General features: G+C 40.5%; 1 protein-coding gene across 1 annotated transcript in view; it reads left to right on the top strand.

The window, feature by feature from the left end:
* Positions 1–18935, top strand: part of SFMBT2 (Scm-like with four mbt domains 2) — a 293191-nt gene that overhangs the window by 265098 nt on the left and 9158 nt on the right. The window contains exons 16-19 of the mRNA XM_006862794.1: positions 5356–5531; positions 11242–11405; positions 12181–12441; positions 13332–13460. Of these exons, the coding sequence (XP_006862856.1) occupies positions 5356–5531; positions 11242–11405; positions 12181–12441; positions 13332–13460 (730 nt within the window). The remainder of the gene's footprint in view (positions 1–5355; positions 5532–11241; positions 11406–12180; positions 12442–13331; positions 13461–18935) is intronic.

Here is an 18935-nt window from a genome sequence, read left to right as displayed (position 1 = left end):
AACAACAACAACAACAAGTAGGATATAATGGAGTCCTGGTGTGGTGCTGTGGATTAATGAACTGGGACTGCAAAGTCAGTTTGAACTGCAAGGTTGGAGGTTTAAACTCACCAGCTGTTCATCGGAAGGCCTTACAGGGTCGCTGTGGGTCGGAACTGACTTGTTGACACTTAACAACAACAACAGTGGTTATATGGTGAAGTGTTTTTCCTCAGGACTCACACTGACAATCTAAAGTGAAAAGTCTCATTCCAGCTCTTTAGTCATTCTCTTCACATATCTTGTCTGCAAAATTATGCCATTGGTGAGCCATTTCTGGCAGGCAAAACTACAAACAGATACTTGTTTAAGTTTTGATAACATACCAAGTAGAGTAAAGGGATTAGGACTACAATTTTGGGTCTTCACCTGTTTGATGCTGACCATGCCATCCACCCTTCTCACATCTCCATGTCCATCAGCTGGCACTTCTAACACTTGTCCACACCGTCTTGGAAGATTATATAAGGATCAAATGATAGAGAGTCTTTTTGAAAATAGAATTTACAGTATTATGTCAGTGCAGTTATACTATTACCTCCCAACCTTTGCCTAAAATTGTAGAACTGCCTGTTACTTGTATTTCTTAATAGTCTAATGTCTTTATAGATTTTAGTATGGACAATTGCCTTAACTTATTGATCCTCTCCAAAATAAGCCAGTTTATTGGTATTACAAACAATTTTTCCTCAGCATTGCAATAACGCAGAAAGTGTTTGCCTGCTAAGCTTAATGAAGTTTGACTTACTATATGCTAAAACTGTATTTATCTTTTGATGGTAGTAAAATACACATAACATAAAACTTACAATTTTAACCATTTTAAAGTCTACAATTTAGCTACACTTAGGAAATACCTGGGTGGTGCAGACAGAGAAAACTCGGCTACTAGCCGAAAGGTTTCAACCCACCCAGAAATGCCCAGAGAACAGATCTGGCCATCTACTTCCTTTGAAACTCTATAGAACCCACTTCTCCTCTGATACACGTGGGGTGGCCTTGAATCTGAATGAACTACGTGGCAAGTAACAACAAATGTTGTCCAATTATCTCCATTATGTTCTAGAATATTTCCATTATCCCAAAAGGAAAACCTAGATCCATATTCACTCCCAGTTCCTCTCCCGCACCCTTCCCCCAACCCTGACCCCTTAAAATAAAGAACTGATTTCTGTCTCTATGAATTAGGCTATTTGGGATGTTTCATATTAATGGAATCATAGAATATGTAACCTTTTGTATATGGTTTATTTCAAGATAATGTTTTCACTGTTTATCCACGTTGTAGCATGTATCAGTGAGTCATTCTTTCTTAGGGTTAAATTTGTAGTTGTTTCATCATTTTTGTTGTTTTTATTTTCAATCAATATTGCACTTACAGAAAAGTTTGAAGTACTGGTTACTTTATTGCTCCCTCAAATACTAATAATGCATTTCCTACAAATAAGGATATTCGTCTATGTACGACACTGGCAGTGGTGGTGTGCCTTTGGGTCAATTCTGACCCATAGCAACCCTGCACAGGGTTTCTGAGGCTGTAAATCTTTAAGGGAGCAGAAAGCCTCATCTTTCACTTGTGGAAGAGCTGGTAGTTTCAAACTGCTTACTCTAAGGTTAGCAGCCCGATTTGTAGTCACTGCATTACCAGAGCTCCTATGTAACCACAATACAACTATCAAAATCAGAAAGTTAATATTGGCACCCTTCTAAAAAATGACGGTTGTTGTCTAGTTGACTTTGACACACATGAAGCTATCACGTGTGTCAGAGTAAAACTGCTCCATAGGGTTTTCAATGACTGGTGTTTGGAAATAGATCTTCAGGCCCTTTTCTCAGGTACCTCTGGGTGGACTCTGACCTCCAATGTTTTGGTTAGCAGCTGGATGTGTTAACCATTGGCACATCTCAGGGACTGCCTTGAATACATTCTTGTTGTTCAGTGCTGTAGAGTCGGTTCCTACTCACAACGACCCCGTATAGGGTTTTCCAGGAGCGGCTGGTAAGTTTGAACTACCAACCATGCAGTTTAAATCAACCTTGCAATCCGTGACATACCTTGATACGTTAATACCATCGAATCCTCAGATTCCAATAAAGCTTCACCAGTTACAGCAGTATTGTCCTTTATGGCAAACATGTCTGGTCCAGTATCACATTGCATTTGGGTTGCCATGTCTTTATAGTCACTCTTCTTCTACAACAGCTACTCAGACTTTCCTTGATTTTCATTCCCTTGATAGTTTTTGAAGATTATGGACCACTTGTTTGTAAAACACCACCACTTCACTAGTTTGATGTTTCTCATGACTGAATTCAGGTAATGCATCTTCAGCAAGAATACGAGTCACAGAAGAAATGTTATATTCTTCTCATTACATCTTATCCTTTGGCACACGATTCCAATTTGTCTCATTACTAGTGATGCTAATTGTGATCACTTTATTCAGGTGATGCTTGCCAGACTTCCTACTGTAAAGACAGTAGTTTGTGGGGAGGTACGATGTAAATATTCTTCCACAGACTTGTATTTCAGTTATTCATTTACGATGGGGGCTACATCAAGTTACCTTGCATGTCCTTTTGACATATTTTCATCTTTCTTTGATATGTTCTTGCTTTCTGACCCAACAAGATGTTCCTGGTTCCTCTTGTGGTTTTCCAGCCTCAGCTCTGAAATTCACGATTTCCCCAAGCAGCTTTGTTCTTGCCTGTTTTTCTAATAAATGGCATTCAGAAACAAACTCTGGCATTAGACATACTCATTGTTGCTGATGCCAGAAAAACAAACCCGCTGCCATCAAGTTGATTCTGACTCCTAGCAACCCTAGAGGACACAGTAAAAACCTTCCTCAGGTTTCTGAGACAGCACATCTTTACAGAGTGGACTGCCTCATCTCCTGTGGAGCTGCTGGTGGGTTTGAACTGCTGACCTTGCGGTTTCAGCTCAAACACTTAACCCACTACATCACAGGGGCCCTTTCAGATGGGGCTTAATGTCCAGGATGGTTATTAAGAAGAACCCCTGTTACTGGCAACTGTAGAAGAGAAAAATGAAGCAGGATTGAGCAGAGAGGATGTGAGTGTAGCTATAGTCTGTGAGGAACTCTTGAATTAGTGTCTCTTCAGGGTTGTCTCAAGCTGGGCCATCGGGTTATTGGGCAACTTTTGCAGCTAAGGGACAAGCCCTCTGTACTCTTAGCAAGTAGAGCAGCAAGTTGAGCTTGGCACATCAGAAAAATTGAGGGAAAAAAGAGTAGAAAAGAGTTGTAATGTGAAAGTCTGTGAATAACTATATAGTATTTTTAAGTTAGAAATTTAGCATCTTTTTTGTTGTTGTTCATATTTTTTAAGTTAATTAAATTACAGCTCCAAAAGACATTTTTTCAAAAAATTTAAATAAACTCATTAGAAGTTGTATTTGTTTCTATCACTGTATTATTGTATTACTCTTTATGAATCAGATCATCAGTTTTGAATTCAGTGTTTTGTTTGCATGTGACAAAAAAAAAACAACAAAAAAAAAAAAAAACAAGACAATTGCTGTAATATATATTCATATTTGCGTAACACGTTTATGTTCCCGTCATATTTTGCACTAAACTGCTGGAGACATGAATACATTTGTGTAAGAGCAGGTCTCACAAAGATTGCATGTACTTACCTCATGGATTGACAATGTCAAATTACCTGGGTAATTCCTTCTGACTTGGGTTGGTTTCTATACATTAATGCCAAGTACAATCTGCCAGAACAACCACTCATTGTTAAGTTTGTCAAGTTGGTTCTGATTTGTAGTGACCCTGTATAGGGTTTCAGAGGAACGGATGATGGGTTTCAGCTACCAACTTTGTGGTTGACTAACTGTCCACCTGCAGCACCACACCAGAACGCCAAAGCAACCCACTACTGCTATTTTTCTGGGAAATAAATCTGTTGTTGAAGATTTCAAGTTAAAAATTGTGGCACACATCTAGGGCATAGCTTAATAGGCACAGGTATTTTGATGTATTCTAATTTCAGTGATGTCTAAGTTTAGTGAGGTTTGAACTAAATAAAGATCTGTTTTATCTCTTGCCAGCTGAAAGGTTTATAATAATTATCATAATAATTTTGTACTAATCATAGTTTAAAAAGAGAAATTGAAAGATAATTCAAACTGTTAGTTCCAAGTGTTCCTCTTTTCAGACAGGCTTTTTTATGTACTTATCATAAAGATTTAGGTGAGAGCTTAAATACATTATGTACATGTTATAAAGATTTAGATAAGAGCTTAAATACCTCTTTCAAATAAAGAACCCATCCAACCAGAAGATCTGGTTTCTTGTTTTATGTTGGTGACTTTATTACATGTGGTTTTTCTTAGGCAGGAGGAAGTTTTTTGGCCAATTCCATGAGCAGTGAGTGATAATATCTATATTCTTTGACACATTCTCATTCTAGAGTCTTTGTCATATTGATAGTTGGGTATGATTTTAATTTTTTTTCTTGCTAAATAACGCAAAGGAAGGGAGGCAAAGGAAAAGAAAGGAGAGGAAAGGAGGAAAGAAGGAAAAAGAAATACGAAAGTCTCTGTCTTTAACCATTGGTGATTTACCTGGGGCCAACAGGGTTCGCTGAGCATCAAAGACTCTTGTTTGAGAGCTCTTGGATGTAGACATTCTATGGATTCTATCAGTTTCTTACTTATTGGGCTCGTTTGCTTTTTTGCTGCCCTCCTCCCCCTTTTTAAAAACCCATTGTGTTTCTCTCATTTTAAATGTGACCTTGCCCCACCAGATGGTTCTTCTGTCACTCTTCCACACAGATGTCATTTATAAGCCATGGAAATTGCCCCCATTTTAAAAGTGTGATATGCAGCCTTGATAAAGATGTTAATTTATTGTTCTGAATCTGTATGCTTTTCAAAGCAGAATCATGGTGCTTTATGCACTCATATTATCTAAAAAACTAAATATTATAGCAGCAGGAAAACAAACATTCTATTTTGTTATCGTTAATTTTTAGTTTATACCACATATGACTCCCAACTAATATTTGGCATTAAGTTATGTATAAAACAATGAGAATATGCTAAATGGAAATCTTTATTTCAATGGATTGTTTTAACCTTGCTGTCACATAATATTGTACATGATCCTGAACAATTCTTAAAATATTTTTTCGTGAGGTCATTTGGAAGTATAAAAACAAAGTGGAAATCAATCACAACATGCTTTGTTATTAGAAAATAAAGTGGTTACTTTTGGAATATACTGTACAGAATGAGTCTGAGTAATAACTTGATCTTGACATTGTTTTTCCTTCCTTATATTCTAGGTACAGGGGCAAAACATATAGGGCAGTGGTTAAGATTGTACGGACATCGGACCAAGTAGCAGATTTCTGCAGACGAGTTTGTGCCAAGCTAGAATGTTGTCCAAATTTGTTTAGCCCTATGCTGGTTTCCGAAAACTGTCCAGAGAACTGCTCCATTCATACCAAAACCAAATACAGTAAGTACAAATAATGGAAAACTCAATGGTCCACAGACCTAAGCTGAAGGCCTTGACCTTTTTTTTTTGTCCTTTTTCATTTCTCAGAAGCTGTTTAATAGCTTCCTCAGGAATTGCTATGGACAAATTCTTATTTGCTGTGGCAGACATATTTCTGTTTTTAGCCTGGTATAAAGAAGGGGATGGGTGGGTATGATTGGCCAAGAAAGAAATGAAATGGATATGCTGTCATGGAGTCCAGTGGATAGATTTCAGCAACAATATGGGAGAAAGAAGAACATGATGAAAATAATTATTAGCAGTGGATAGTAACCAGAATTACTTACACTGAGAAACTGTAATGATTCTTTCGTTGCACTTTTCCAGGGGAAACATCCTTAACTTAATCTGCTTCTCCCCTGCTTGTACCACATTCCTCAAAACTGTCTTCAGTGGAGTAATATGAAGATTCAGAAACAATTGTTACTTTCTTTGCCTCCAACTGTTTTGCTTCTCCCAAAGTTGTTACCACATGCCCATTTCATCCTTGCTCTGACCTTTCCCAATCTTTGGCACTTATCCTTTTTGTCCTCCAGCGTAGTGGCTACGAATCGGGCTGCGAACCTTAAGGTCAGCGGTTCGAAACTACCAACCGCTCCGCGGGAGAAAGATGAGGCTTTCTACTCCCGTAAAGATTTACACCCTCGGAAACCCTGTACAGGGTCGCTATGGGTCGGAACCGACTCGACGGCACTTAACAACAACAACAACAACATCACATTTAGTCTGGTAGCGTAGTGGTTATGAATTGGGCTGCGAGCCACAAGGTCAGCAGTTCGAAACTACCAGCTGTTCTGTGGGAAAAAGATGAGGTGTTCTGCTCCCATAAAGATTTACAGCCTCGGAAACCGTGTACAAGGTCGCTATGGGTCAGAATCGACTCGATAGCACTTAACAAGAACAACTGCTCCCGTAAAGATTTACAGCCTCGGAAACCCTGTGCAGGGTCACTATGAGTCAGAACGGACTCCACGATACTTAACAACAACAACAACCTTCTGTTGATAGAGCCCCTGGGTATAAGCACTAGGCTACATATGGAAAGGTTGGTGGTCCAAATCTCTCCAGAGGCATTTTAGAAGACAGACCTAGTGGTCTGCCTCTGAAAGGTCACAGCCTTGAGAACCTTAGGGAGTGTATTTCTGCTCTGACACACATGGGATCACACTGAGTTGGAGTCAACTCAACAAAAGCTGGGTTATTGGTCTATGGTTTGGTTTGGTTTTGACCTTCTGTTGATGGCCTGTCCCAAACCCTGTCCTTTCTCTACTCTGATGACCTTCTTCTCCACCCACTCAGTTGTTGTTGTTGAGTGCTGTCCAGTCAGTTCCAACTCATAACAACTCTACCTAGTGTTTCAGAGGCTGTAAATCTTCGTTGGAACAGAATGCCTCATCTTTCTCTTAAGAAGTGACTGGTGGGCTCAAACCACCAACCTTGCGGTTCATAGTCCAGTACTTAGCCTACAGAGCCACCCACTTTTGCTACTCCCAAATGCCTTCACATCAGATATGTCAAGCTCTGAAAACTTTCTCTCTGCTATTCAACTTTAGATCTTTCTGCATCTCTCATTTACCACTCATCCAAGGGGTAGACTGCATCCCAGTCAGTGGCCTGGAAGTTTGTACTGTCTGCCAGTGTTTGAAGCTGCTAGTGTTTTACAAGAATCCAGTGTGGTAGGTGTTCCCTGAGAGCAGCCTTCTGTGACTTGTCAACCTATCTGTTACCACCAAGAATCTGAACATACTGGAAACACTGTGCCTTGTGTATTTACATATGCATTTCAAACAAACAAACCCCACTGCCATTGAGTTAATTTCAACTCATAGTGACTTGTAGGGTTTCCTCAGCTGCAGATATTTATGGTAGCAGAAAGGCTCATCTTTCACACTCAGAACGCTGGTGGGTTTGAACTGCAGACTTTGAGGTTAACAGTCCAGTGATTATCCTGTAATGCCACCAGGATGCCTTGTATTTACAGGCAGAGTTTTAAAATCTATTTTCGCTCTCATTCCTGTAAAAAGTTTCTTACTTTTTCTGTCATGCTGGTCTCCATTTCGATCTGTACATATATGCTCATGTAACATTAGGTATGTTGGGAGAGCAGGTCATGTTATTCTCTGAAAAACATGTCTCCACGTCATATTAGATGGAACCAGAGGAATGAGTCACTGAAGCAAGCCACTCAATAACCAGATGTTCCTGAATAAAAAAGGAGTTGACTAACAGTAGCCTACGTCCTTCAGGCCCTCTGTAAGTCATACTGATGGACACTCTAGTACATCTGCTCACTGCTGCCTACAATGAATAAGTTAGGCATTTGCCAAAAGTCACTTAGATTTGAAGCTGAATTTTTTTACACAGGTTGTACTTGCTATTGCCATTACATAATTACTAATGAATTCAAGTCCAGAAAGAAAAAAGTTATTTCTAGAGAATGATTTGAGTACTTGGGAAAGACTTGACAAAGACGAATCATGGCAAAAGACTTGTTGCTAAACTGGGTAAGAGTGAACTCAAAGGACCTAAATGTGTAGAAAACACTAAAAGTTTCATCTCAGATTTGCCCTCCGATGTCTTAAAATTTTCATCCCATTTAACTGAAGAAACCCAAACTTCCAATTCTGGAAGATATGGCATAGTTGTGGTTTATATGAAAATAATGCTATGAACTACTAACCTCTTCTCAAAGAAGTGTGCTTGTGCCTACAAAAAAATGATTAAAAAATTAAATATACATGTATGTTTTAAGTGAAAATAAATTTTTTTTTTAAAAAAAGAGTTAACTGAGGGCTAAACTTGTCCTCCTTGAATGTTTGCCTTTAAAATGGCATATTTTCAAGACACAGACAGAAGCAAGTTATTACAGCTCAAACACAACGAAATGAATTTAAATGTTCTTCTGAATCTGGTTTTATAAAACTTCAAAATCCTACAATCCCTTGGGTCAATTTACAGGGAAGATTGCTAATGATTGAACTGAAGTACCTGTAGGAGGATGATAAAACATTATTTAGGAATAGTTGATAGCATTAAAGCACTAGTATCCACTGTAATTCTAAAGCTCTAAAAATGCACTATGCCTTCAGGTAACAATTCTGGTTTCCAGAGTCCTGATGTAAAAAATAATAATCAGTTAACACCCAAATTGGCTTGCCCACTTGACTCTTCTGGGTATGAAAATGTGTTTATTTATTTATATCTAACACATAGAGATATGAGGGAGCTCTGGTAGTGTAGTGATTATGAGTCAACCTACTCACTTCAAGGTCAGCAGTTCAAAACTACCAGCTGTTCCATGGGAGAAAGATGAGGCTTTCTGCTCTCATAAAGATTTACAACTTCAAACCTTATGCAGGGTCTCTATGAGTCAGAATCGACTCCATGGCACATCACTGCCACCTGGAGATAACCGTGGACCAGCATTTAAGCAGCAGTCATTTGAGCATGCCTAGGGAATATGGTCTCTGGAGAACGAGAGAGATGTGCAGTCTTTCCCTTCAGGCGGTCAATTCAAGCATACAAAAAATGCTTTGTTGATGAGGGCATGGAGAAATAGAGCAGCTGAGGACTCTAGACTGGTGGAAAGAGAAAGGCTGTGTGCTGGTGGCCAGGAGGCAGGCTTACAGAATGTGCCCTTTGGTTGTTTAAATGATTATGTATTCCTAAGTGTTTTTGTGTATATCCCCAAAAACAAAAAAAGAAACAGAGGGTACAGAAGCAGATGCTTCTGATGATACGCAGAGGAGATTGTAGCCATTGTAATGAAACAATGAGTGTAAAACTCATGTTTCCCCAGTGTAAAGTATCACTCAATTCACATTAAAAACTTAAAAAAAAAAAAATTCCGTTGTTCAGTGCCATCAAGTCAGTTCTGACCCATAGCAACCCTGTATAGGGTTTCTGAGGAACAGCTGGTGAGCTTGAACCACTAACCTTTTGGTTCAAACCAACTTTGCAGCCCTAGCGCATTAACCCACAGCACCACACCAGGACTATAATAATGTGGTTTCTTGACAGTTTTTGTAAATGCCATCCATAAGCTTCAAATTCAAGTGAGAGAAAAAAGAAAGAGGCAGTTTGAGTCCCGAAGGAAGCCTACACTGTAGCTGTTGCTGGCTCCTGTCAAGTCAGCCCCCAACTTATGGAGACCCCATGCATAATGAAACAAAATGTTACCTGGACCTGGACCATCTCCAAGGCCTGTTGGGAATCATACTGTTGTGGTCCATAGAGTGTTCATTAACTAAGTGTGGGAAGTAGATGAGCCTTTCTTCCCAGCCCATCCTAATCTGGAAGCTCCACTAAAACTTACTCAGCATCACAGTAGCACGCAAACCTCCACTGACAGAGGGTGGTGACTGCCCAGGAAATGCATTCGCTGTGAGTCAAACTGGACCTCCTGCATGGAAGGCCAGGAGTTTTGCTTAACACTCCTACTAAGTCTGCATTTGTTAGTCCCAGTGGTCTCATTTTGCCTACAAGGAAATTGAAGTCCAGAGAGACTAGGTATCATATCTATAAAATACAGCTGATGGCACTGCTGTGTGGATACTCTGAAGCCAGGCTTCCCTGCAGGTAAACGCCGAGGGCTTCATTTCCAATTCTTCCTTTGGTTCACTCTCTCCATAGGTAGAGAGACTTTTTGTTCTACTGTTTCTTTAAATAAAATAATGAGAGTCACATAGTGGGACAGTTGAACCTCTGGTCAGTGAGTTAAGCAGCTGTCTTCAATAGATCAGAATGGAATACTGGATTCTTAGTGGTTTAAGTTAGTTAGTAATACATGTAATTAATAAAACTAATTATTTTTGAAAGCTGGTAGTTTTCTAATTAGAACTATAAGTGTTGATATAGATCTAGATCCCTGGGTCATCATGAGTCAGGGGCCGATATAACAATGGCTAACAAGAGCACCATAGAATCTGTAAGTAATGAGACTTTCCTCTTAATAAGAGAATCCAATATGTAAGAGATACAGAACTATATTTTTTTAATGGTGTGTTTTGGTCACATTTTCCATGGGTCAGATCAAGAGATGGGGGAAATCAGTTATGACAAGGACATATGAGGAGATGGTCACTGACTGTTCTTCAAGATACAGACTTGGGGAGCAGTTGTCAGAACACTTTTAACAAGCACACCAAACTCACTGCCGTGGAGTTGATTCCAACCTGTAGCAATTCTATAGTCCCATTGGGTTTTCTGTAAATATGTATGGAAGCAGACGGCCTCTTCTTTCTCCCTTGGAACAGCTGGTGGATTCGAACCTCTGACCTTTCAGTAATCAGACCTGTGCCTAACCCACAGCACCACTAGCATGCCTTCAGAACACTCAAGTGGGAGGCAGTTGTTACTACTATATGCAGTATTTGGGGCAGAGAAAGAAGTCAGAGAGAAAATCTTTCAAGAATTGAGAACATGTTGAACTCTTTCATCATCTAAGCTTGAACTGGAAAAGTATCTCCTTCCTGTGCAAGTGTCTTCTCAAATTTATTACCTGTCTAAAAGATGTCAAATGTTTAGGACAAATTTCAGCCCCAAATGAAAGAATGGTGTCTCCTTTTCTTTTTCCATTTTGTCTCCTTCTCTCCTTCTCTACTCTCTCTCTCTTTCCATGTGTGCATATATTTAGCTTTTACCAAGTTTCTAATCATTGTTCTCCCTGTAGCCTATTACTATGGAAAGAGAAAGAAGATCATTAAACCCCCAATTGGTGAAAACAGCATTGAAAGTGGGCACCCTAAACCAGCCAGACGTAGGAAACGACGAAAATCCATTTTTGTGCAGAAGAAACGGAGATCTACTGTGGACTTCACCACAGGGTCAGGAGAGGTATGTCCTACTCGAAAGTACCTTCTGATGTTCAGTTTTTACTTTGGGCTCTAGTTGTCAGACTGTCAGCTGATGATGCCTAAAGCCAAGTGGTTAGAAATGGAAATCAGAAATTATCCCACCTTATTAGTTTTAATATTTTATTGTGTTTTCAGTGATGGTTGACACAACAGTTTCAGTTTTGATTTGACAATTTCTGCACAGGTTGTTCAGTGACATTGGTCCCCCTCCTTGTTTGTTGAAGACAGTTAACTCTTCCCTCAACTTTAGCCAGGGAAGGGCTTGTTGTTGTTATGTACCATTGAGTTGATTCCAACTCATAGTGTCCTTGAACAGGGTTTCCGAGGCTGAAAATCTTTATGGGAGCAGAAAGCTTAATTTTTCTCCCACGGGGCAGCTGGTAGTTTCGAACTGCTGACCTTGCCCGATTCGTAACCACTACGCTACCAGAGCTCCTTGGGCCTCTTTGGACAAACAGTGGCAAGTGATTTGCATAGGGAAGTCCTGGTGTGGCGCTGTGGTCTAATGCGCCAGACTGTAAAGCCGTTTGAACTGCAAGGTTGGTGGTTCTAGCTCACCAGTTGCGCCTCGGAAACCCTATACTGGGTCGCTATGGGTTGGAACCGACTCGACGGCACTTAACAACAACAACAACCCTGAGGAGGAAGACAGGAGCTAGGATGAAAGTTCAGCCCTCGAACTGTAGTTTCAGTCCACCTTTTTGTTCTCGGTCCCTTTGAGCCTATCTCTATAAGCAGATGTCTTGTCATACTAGGAAAGTGAAGAAGAGGATCCAGATGTCATGGAAGACGACACAGGAAGTGAGGAGACTGGCTCTGAGCTCCGAGATGACCAGACGGACACGTCTTCCGTGGAGGCGCCTTCTGCCCGGCTCCGGAGGGCAGCCACCCTGAGGAGCAGCTCTGAGCCAGAACGACGCCCTCCTGTGGAGAGAACTCGGAGGGGCCGGAAAGCACAAACACCCTCTTTTACAGAGAAAGATAAGTGCACACCTGCTAAACAAGAAGGCACTGAGGTAGAGCTCCACTGAAGGAACCCTTAATCCAAAATGCTTGGGTGACTTTAGAAAGCACAGTGTTCATCTCTTCATTGTTTAAGAAGGAAGAGCATTCAAGTTGAGATCTTTGATTTGGGAAAACTTATTTAAAATATCAAACACCCTAGCCACTGTTACCCTAGCATCGTTTATAAATCAGGAGAGGGAAAAAGGCTTAGTGGTCTCACATCTTGACAGAACGGAGATGTTAAACATCAGAATGGAGTTCTGAGGGAAGCAATAGCATCTCTTTTTCTGGAAAGCTTTCCAAAGGCTAGCGATTCTTGTCAGTCATGAGTGAGTTAGGTGCCAGGAATGAACAGGATAAAGTCATCCAAGTCCCTCTCAGTGCTGGGTTCCCAGAATCCCATCTCAGCATCTCCCTTTATAGGATACCTCTAGGTTGTTAGAAAATATTAATCAATGTAGCCGGTCTCCCTTAAACCCATGGGTGGTATATGATCATCTGAAAAAGTAATTGGCATCATCATCCCCTAAATAAATGGGCTCTGGGAAGACTGACTCTCTAATCTGTTTGAATAAGCCTCTTATCATCTGTCCTCTGTTCTTTTTAATCAGGGGTGCTTCACTAATAAGCAAGCCCAACATTTCTTGAATGTAGGATTCAAGAACTGTTATCTCTGTGCCTTTTTTTCTACCTCTAAAAGCACCCAAATCATGAAGGGAAAGTCATAACCCAGGCAAATTGATAAGAAATTCCCTTGAGAATGCAGCTTGTTAACGATGCCTAATGAGAGACCAAAGGGAAGAGGTAGCTCATGGCCAGGAGTCTGGCTCAGTCCCAGAGGATTCTGGGAAAGGTGGAGCAGGCTGGAAGCAGGGAAGTGATCTGTTTCCTTTCCCTCTAGGAAATAAAACAAGAAGAGGAGGAGAGACTTGTTCTGGAGAGCAACCCACTAGAATGGACGGTGACTGATGTGGTCAGGTTTATTAAACTGACAGACTGCGCCCCCTTGGCCAAAATATTTCAGGAACAGGTATGTTATTTCAGTTCTCTGACTTACGTTTCAGTTAAGAGAAAAAAAACAGGAGGAAAAAAATAATTGTAGAAAGTTATTTTGTTACCAGCAAAACTTTCAGAGCATTTTTTTCTTATTAGTGGTAAAATTATAGCACTTTTGAAAATGAAAAGATGTTAATCATTTACCTGGTTCTCCATATTATCATGTTTTCCTTAATACATGCCTTTTATCGTCTATTCAGTCAACATATATTTACTGAGTGCCTTTAGTATGTCAGAGACCTTGGCTGGTGCAAAGATTAAAGCACTTCTCTGAGAAACTAAAGGTTGGCAGTTTGAGGCCACCCAGAGGCACTTTGGGAGAAAGGTCTGGTGATGTCGGTCATTGAAAATCTGGTGGAGCACAGTTCTACTGTGGACACACACGGGGGTGCCCTGAGTTAGAATCAACTCCACAGTAACTGGTATAGCATGCCAGGCCCTGTTCTAGGAATAGGAAGATTCTAGGGCTCCACCAGGGACTTCTGTGGAGAATGTAGTAAACTCTGTTTCTCTAGTTTTGCTGTTTGTTGTTGTTGTCACATGCCGTTGAGTCAGTTCCTGCTCACAGCTACCCAGTATAGGGTTTCCGAGGAGTGGCTGGTGAATTTGAACCACAGACCTTGAGATTCAAATCGACCTTGCAGTCCAGTGCTTATCCTACAGTGCCACACCAGGACTCTTCTGGACTCCTTTTGTTTTTGTTGTTTAGTGCTGTTGAGTCAGTTCCAACCCATAGAGGCCCTTTATTGGGTTTCCAAGGAGCGGCTGGTAAGTTTGAACTGCCAGCATTGTGGTTGAAACCAACTTTGCAGTTCAGTGCATTAACCCACATCGCCACACCAGGATTCCTTTAGATGACACTTAACAGCAGACAAACAGGAGCTGCTTTGTTAAACATAGGGGATCTAGCTTGGCCCTTCACTGAAGACTCACAAACAGAATGATGAGAAATGTGATAGCTTATGTAACCTGGCGTTTGTTGATACACTACATCTCCATCTGGAAAATTAAAGTAAAGCAATAGGTTGAAATCCTGATTAAAACACTGGCTATTCATTGTGTCGTTATGAAAAAAACAACACTGTGTTCAAAGACATGCATGCTGTTTAAACAGATTTTAATGTGCCAGTATGTTCATGGAATCCTGATGTGGCACTATAGAGTCAGCACTGAACTGTTAACCAAGAGATAAGCGGCTCAAGCCCACACACCGCTCCTCGGAAACCCTATGTTGTTGTTGTTGTTAGGTGCCATTGAGTCGGTACCAACTCATAGCGACCCTATGTACAACAGAACGAAACACTGCCCGATCCTGGGCCAGCCTCATCATTGTTGCCACGCTTAAGCCCACTGATGCTGCCACTTTGCCAATCCATCTTGCTGGGGGGCGGTCTTCCTCTTTTTCTCCGACCCTCCACCTTACCAAACATGATATCCTTCTCCAGAAACTGGTCCCTCCTGACAATATGTCCGAAGTATGAGAGATGAAGCTTGGCCATCCTGGCCTCCAAGGAGCAGTCTTTACAGAGTCTCTATTAGTCAGAACCAACTCGGTGGCACTTGAAAACAGAAGCAACAATCTATGTCCCTGCATTCATATGTTTAGTCAGCCGATACTGTTTGAGGTCCTTCTATTATATGCACATTGTAATATTCAGCCTAGCATTCTGTATTAGTCTAAAGTTTTGTTTCTGTTTCTGATTTATTTTAAAACTCAAATGTCCGTTTTAACTGAGAAACATGATCATCTGGGCCTATCAAGTCCAGTGCCATCACGTCAAACCCAACTTGTAGCAACCTTATAAGACAGAGATGTTTTTATTAAGTGCTATCAAGTTGGTTTGGTTCTGATTCATAGTGACCCTGTGTAGAGTTTCCAAGTTGCAGCTGGTAGGGTTGAACCGCCAAGCTTTTGATTAGCAGTCCAGTGCTTATCCTAAAATGCCACACCAAGACTTTCTTCGTAGGGTTTCCAAGACTGGAAATCTTTACAGAAACAAACTGCTTCGTCTTTCTCCTGTGAAGCAGCTAGAAGGTTTGAACCGCCGACTTTGTGGTTTACAGCCCAGAACTTCATCTGCTATGCCATCAAAGTACTTTATAGTACAGATTTTCCCTCCTGGATTGTAAGCTCAAGATCATTTGTTCTGTGAAAGCTTAACAGGCAAATCTGGTAGCAATCTTATACAGAATTATCAGTAATAGCAAGAAAGTAAAAACCAAGCTGCTATGGGAAAAAGACTAAAATACTGCATAGCTTAAGTCAGTCTTTCTTAGTTGTACTTCTAAACCCAGCTTGTAACATATCTCAAAAAGTTTTATGCATTCCTAAACTAAGACTTCTAAGAAATGAAACACGTCTGGTGCCTTATCACTTCTAGAATCAGCCAAGTCCCTCACTCCATGTTGGTCTTCTAACTCAGTTAGAAGTGGAGTTCTACATACCTACTTATTTCTCTCCTAAGAGAGGAAAATGAGTAGGATTTGATTGATAATTGTCTTATTCATATTTAATTTTAAATTCCCCATGATGCAGTTTTACCTGTCTCAATAAAAGGTTGTTGCCCGCTGGGCTTTCTGAAGTGAGTGGGCACTTGAGTCCTTTTCGATTCAATCAGACCATTAATTACTAATTTTCTCTAATTTGTCCTGTCATTCTATAGCCTGAATGCCAGGGCTCTGATTTGTTTGTGGTCTCCAGTGGGTCTCTGCAGGCGTTATTGGAGCTTTTAGATGAACTAAGGTGCCTGGGAGCTTTATACACCAGCGTGTAAGAAAAATCTCAGTGCAAGGAAGAAATGGTAATAGCTACTTGTGCTCATTTCTCCCGACGTTATAAATTCAAAGGTTATCATAATCACCAAGAACATTTGCAAAAATTATGAACTCTCCATTTCCAGAATACATCCTTTTTAATTCTGAAATGTTATGGCAACTGCTTAAGAAATCTCTAGGCTATAATTTCATCCTGCAAACGTGTACTTTATGCAGTATAACTCCACACATGTGTAACTTAAAAAAAAACAAAGAAGTCTAAATAAAATTTTACCTATTCATTCACCTTTTATGAATCACAGTTATAATTCAAATTAGTGATTTAGTTTAATAATAATAATAATAAAAGTCAGCCTACTTTACAGGTTTAGCTCAGATTAAGAGAATTCCTTACCCTCTTGGCTTCTACAGACCTGAATTACCCCATTATGGAACTGCTAAGTCCTAAACTGAACTCTATAAAAATAAATTTAAGTTTGCTATATACTAAGTATAAGGAGCTCTGGTAGCAGAGTGGTTATGAATCGGGCTGCTAGTCTCAAGATCAGCAATTGGAAACTACCAGCTGTTCTGCGGGAGACAGATGAGGCTTTCTGTTCCCGTAGAGATTTACAGCTTTGGAAACCCTATTCAGGTCACTATGAATTGGAACCGACTCCATGGCGCATAACAACAACAACATTTACTAAGTATGCTTTTACACTGTGTATCTTATCATATGGAGTCCTTGGTGTGGCACTGTAGGATGAACACTGGACTGCTAATGGTTCAAACCCACCTGCTCCTCCTTGGAAACCCTTTATAGGGTCACTGTGAGTCAGAACTGACTAGGCAGTACTTAACAACAACAATCTTATCGTATCTCCTTTAAAAACAAAAAAACTAGTAGTTCATTTGTGGTACTTTTGTGTTGCACATAAGTGATTTGCCAGCTATTCTGAATTATATTGGAGCAAATTGCTGTGAGTCAGAACTGACGCTAGGACACTTAACAACAGCATCTTTCTAAAAGAAGCACTGGTAGGTGAGCGGGTTAAGCATTGGACTGCTAACAGAAAGGTGAGTGCTTTAAACCCCCCAGCTGCTCTGTGGAAGGAAGATGAGGCTGTCTGCTGCCGTAAAGATCTACAGCCTCAGAAACTCTGTCCTACAGGGTCGCTGTGAGTCAGAATTGATTTGACAGCAGTGGGTTTGATTTTGGTTTATATTTATACAAATTAGCTTGGAGAGTGGGTGTGTTGTCTTCAAAATCCTTAAGCCAAAAAAAAAAAAAAATTACCTTATTTCTTTTAAACAAAAACCAATAAACAAAAGCTACATATGCGAGGGTTTGTAGGATAGAATTCCACCCACATCCCTTGACTTCATGCAGTACTGTACCTGCCATCTTCCTGTCCCACCCAGTCTTGCTCCAGCTACCCAGCTCTGCCCCACCCCTGTTGTAAGACTGTGCATTCTGCACTGTGAGGAATAAAGGATTAGACGTTTCAATCAACCTGTATTTTGCTATTACTGAATGCCCACCAGCTTTTCCACACCAGTAGCAATCTGATGGGTATGTTGCTAAGTCTGGTATGTTTCAACTGGCAACATGAAGTTTTGTTGTTTGAAAACCACAGGTATGATCTTATTGTTGGTGTTATATTCTCCTTAACATATCAGTACTCGGAGATTCTGTTTCATGTCACTTAGGAAGGATGAAAAACAAGTTGAAAACCAAGAGGTGGCAGCCATTTGCCCCTGTTGTTGTTAGATGCCATCAAGGTGAGTTCCAAGGCATGGCAACCCCATGTGAGAACAGAACTGCCTCTTAGGGTTTCCAATTCTGTCGTCTTTACAGACGCACATCACCAGGTGTTTGTCCTGTGGAGCTGCTGGGTAAGGTCAAGCCCTTAGCTCTTCAGTTAATAGCCAAGTGTTTAGCCGTTATATTACCAAGGCGCCTTGTTGTTGTTGAGTGCCTCATAGCTACCCTGTATAGGGTTTCCAAGGAGCAACTGGTGAGCTTGAACTGCCAACCTTATGATTCAAACCACTTTGCAGTCCAGCGCATTTACCCACAGCACCACAAGTGGCTCAAATAGAAACAGACTACATTTATATCATTTGTTCCTCTTCAGCTCAAATATCAGGTCTAATTGTTCATTCTTCCCAGATAAAAAGCAGAGTGAAAGATCTTTGTAGATAATCATATAGTTTAACTTTAATCTACATCTTTCTGAAAATATGAATTTATTTGCAGATACACACATTTAAGTTCTTTCTCTTTATTTCTGTAGGTCCCAAATGTGCGTTGACCACCATGTGGGATAATGAGACCCCCTCGAAATAGTTGTCAATTCAAACCAACAAAATGAATGTAGTTGTTTGAAAAGTTCTATGTTCATGTTCCCAGATACCAGTTATCAAAGTTTATTATAGAACCAGGAGTCCTGGTGTGGTGTTGCGAATTAATGTGCTAGGCTGCAAAGTGTGTTTGAACCCCAAGGTCATCAGTTCATGCTCACCAGCCGCTCCTCAGAAACCCTTTACAGAGTTGCTATAAATTGGAACTGACTCAATGGCATTTAACAACAACAACAAGTGTAGCTCTAGGTCTTGATTTTTTTGTTTGGTGTCAGTTGGGATTCTTATTTGAAGCAACCATAACCAAAATGTGAACTCCTGGTGTGGC

This window comes from Chrysochloris asiatica, unplaced genomic scaffold (genome assembly GCF_000296735.1).
Source record: "Chrysochloris asiatica unplaced genomic scaffold, ChrAsi1.0 scaffold00050, whole genome shotgun sequence".
NCBI classification, from domain to species: domain Eukaryota; kingdom Metazoa; phylum Chordata; class Mammalia; order Afrosoricida; family Chrysochloridae; genus Chrysochloris; species Chrysochloris asiatica.
This window is presented reverse-complemented; position numbering and strand designations above follow the sequence as displayed.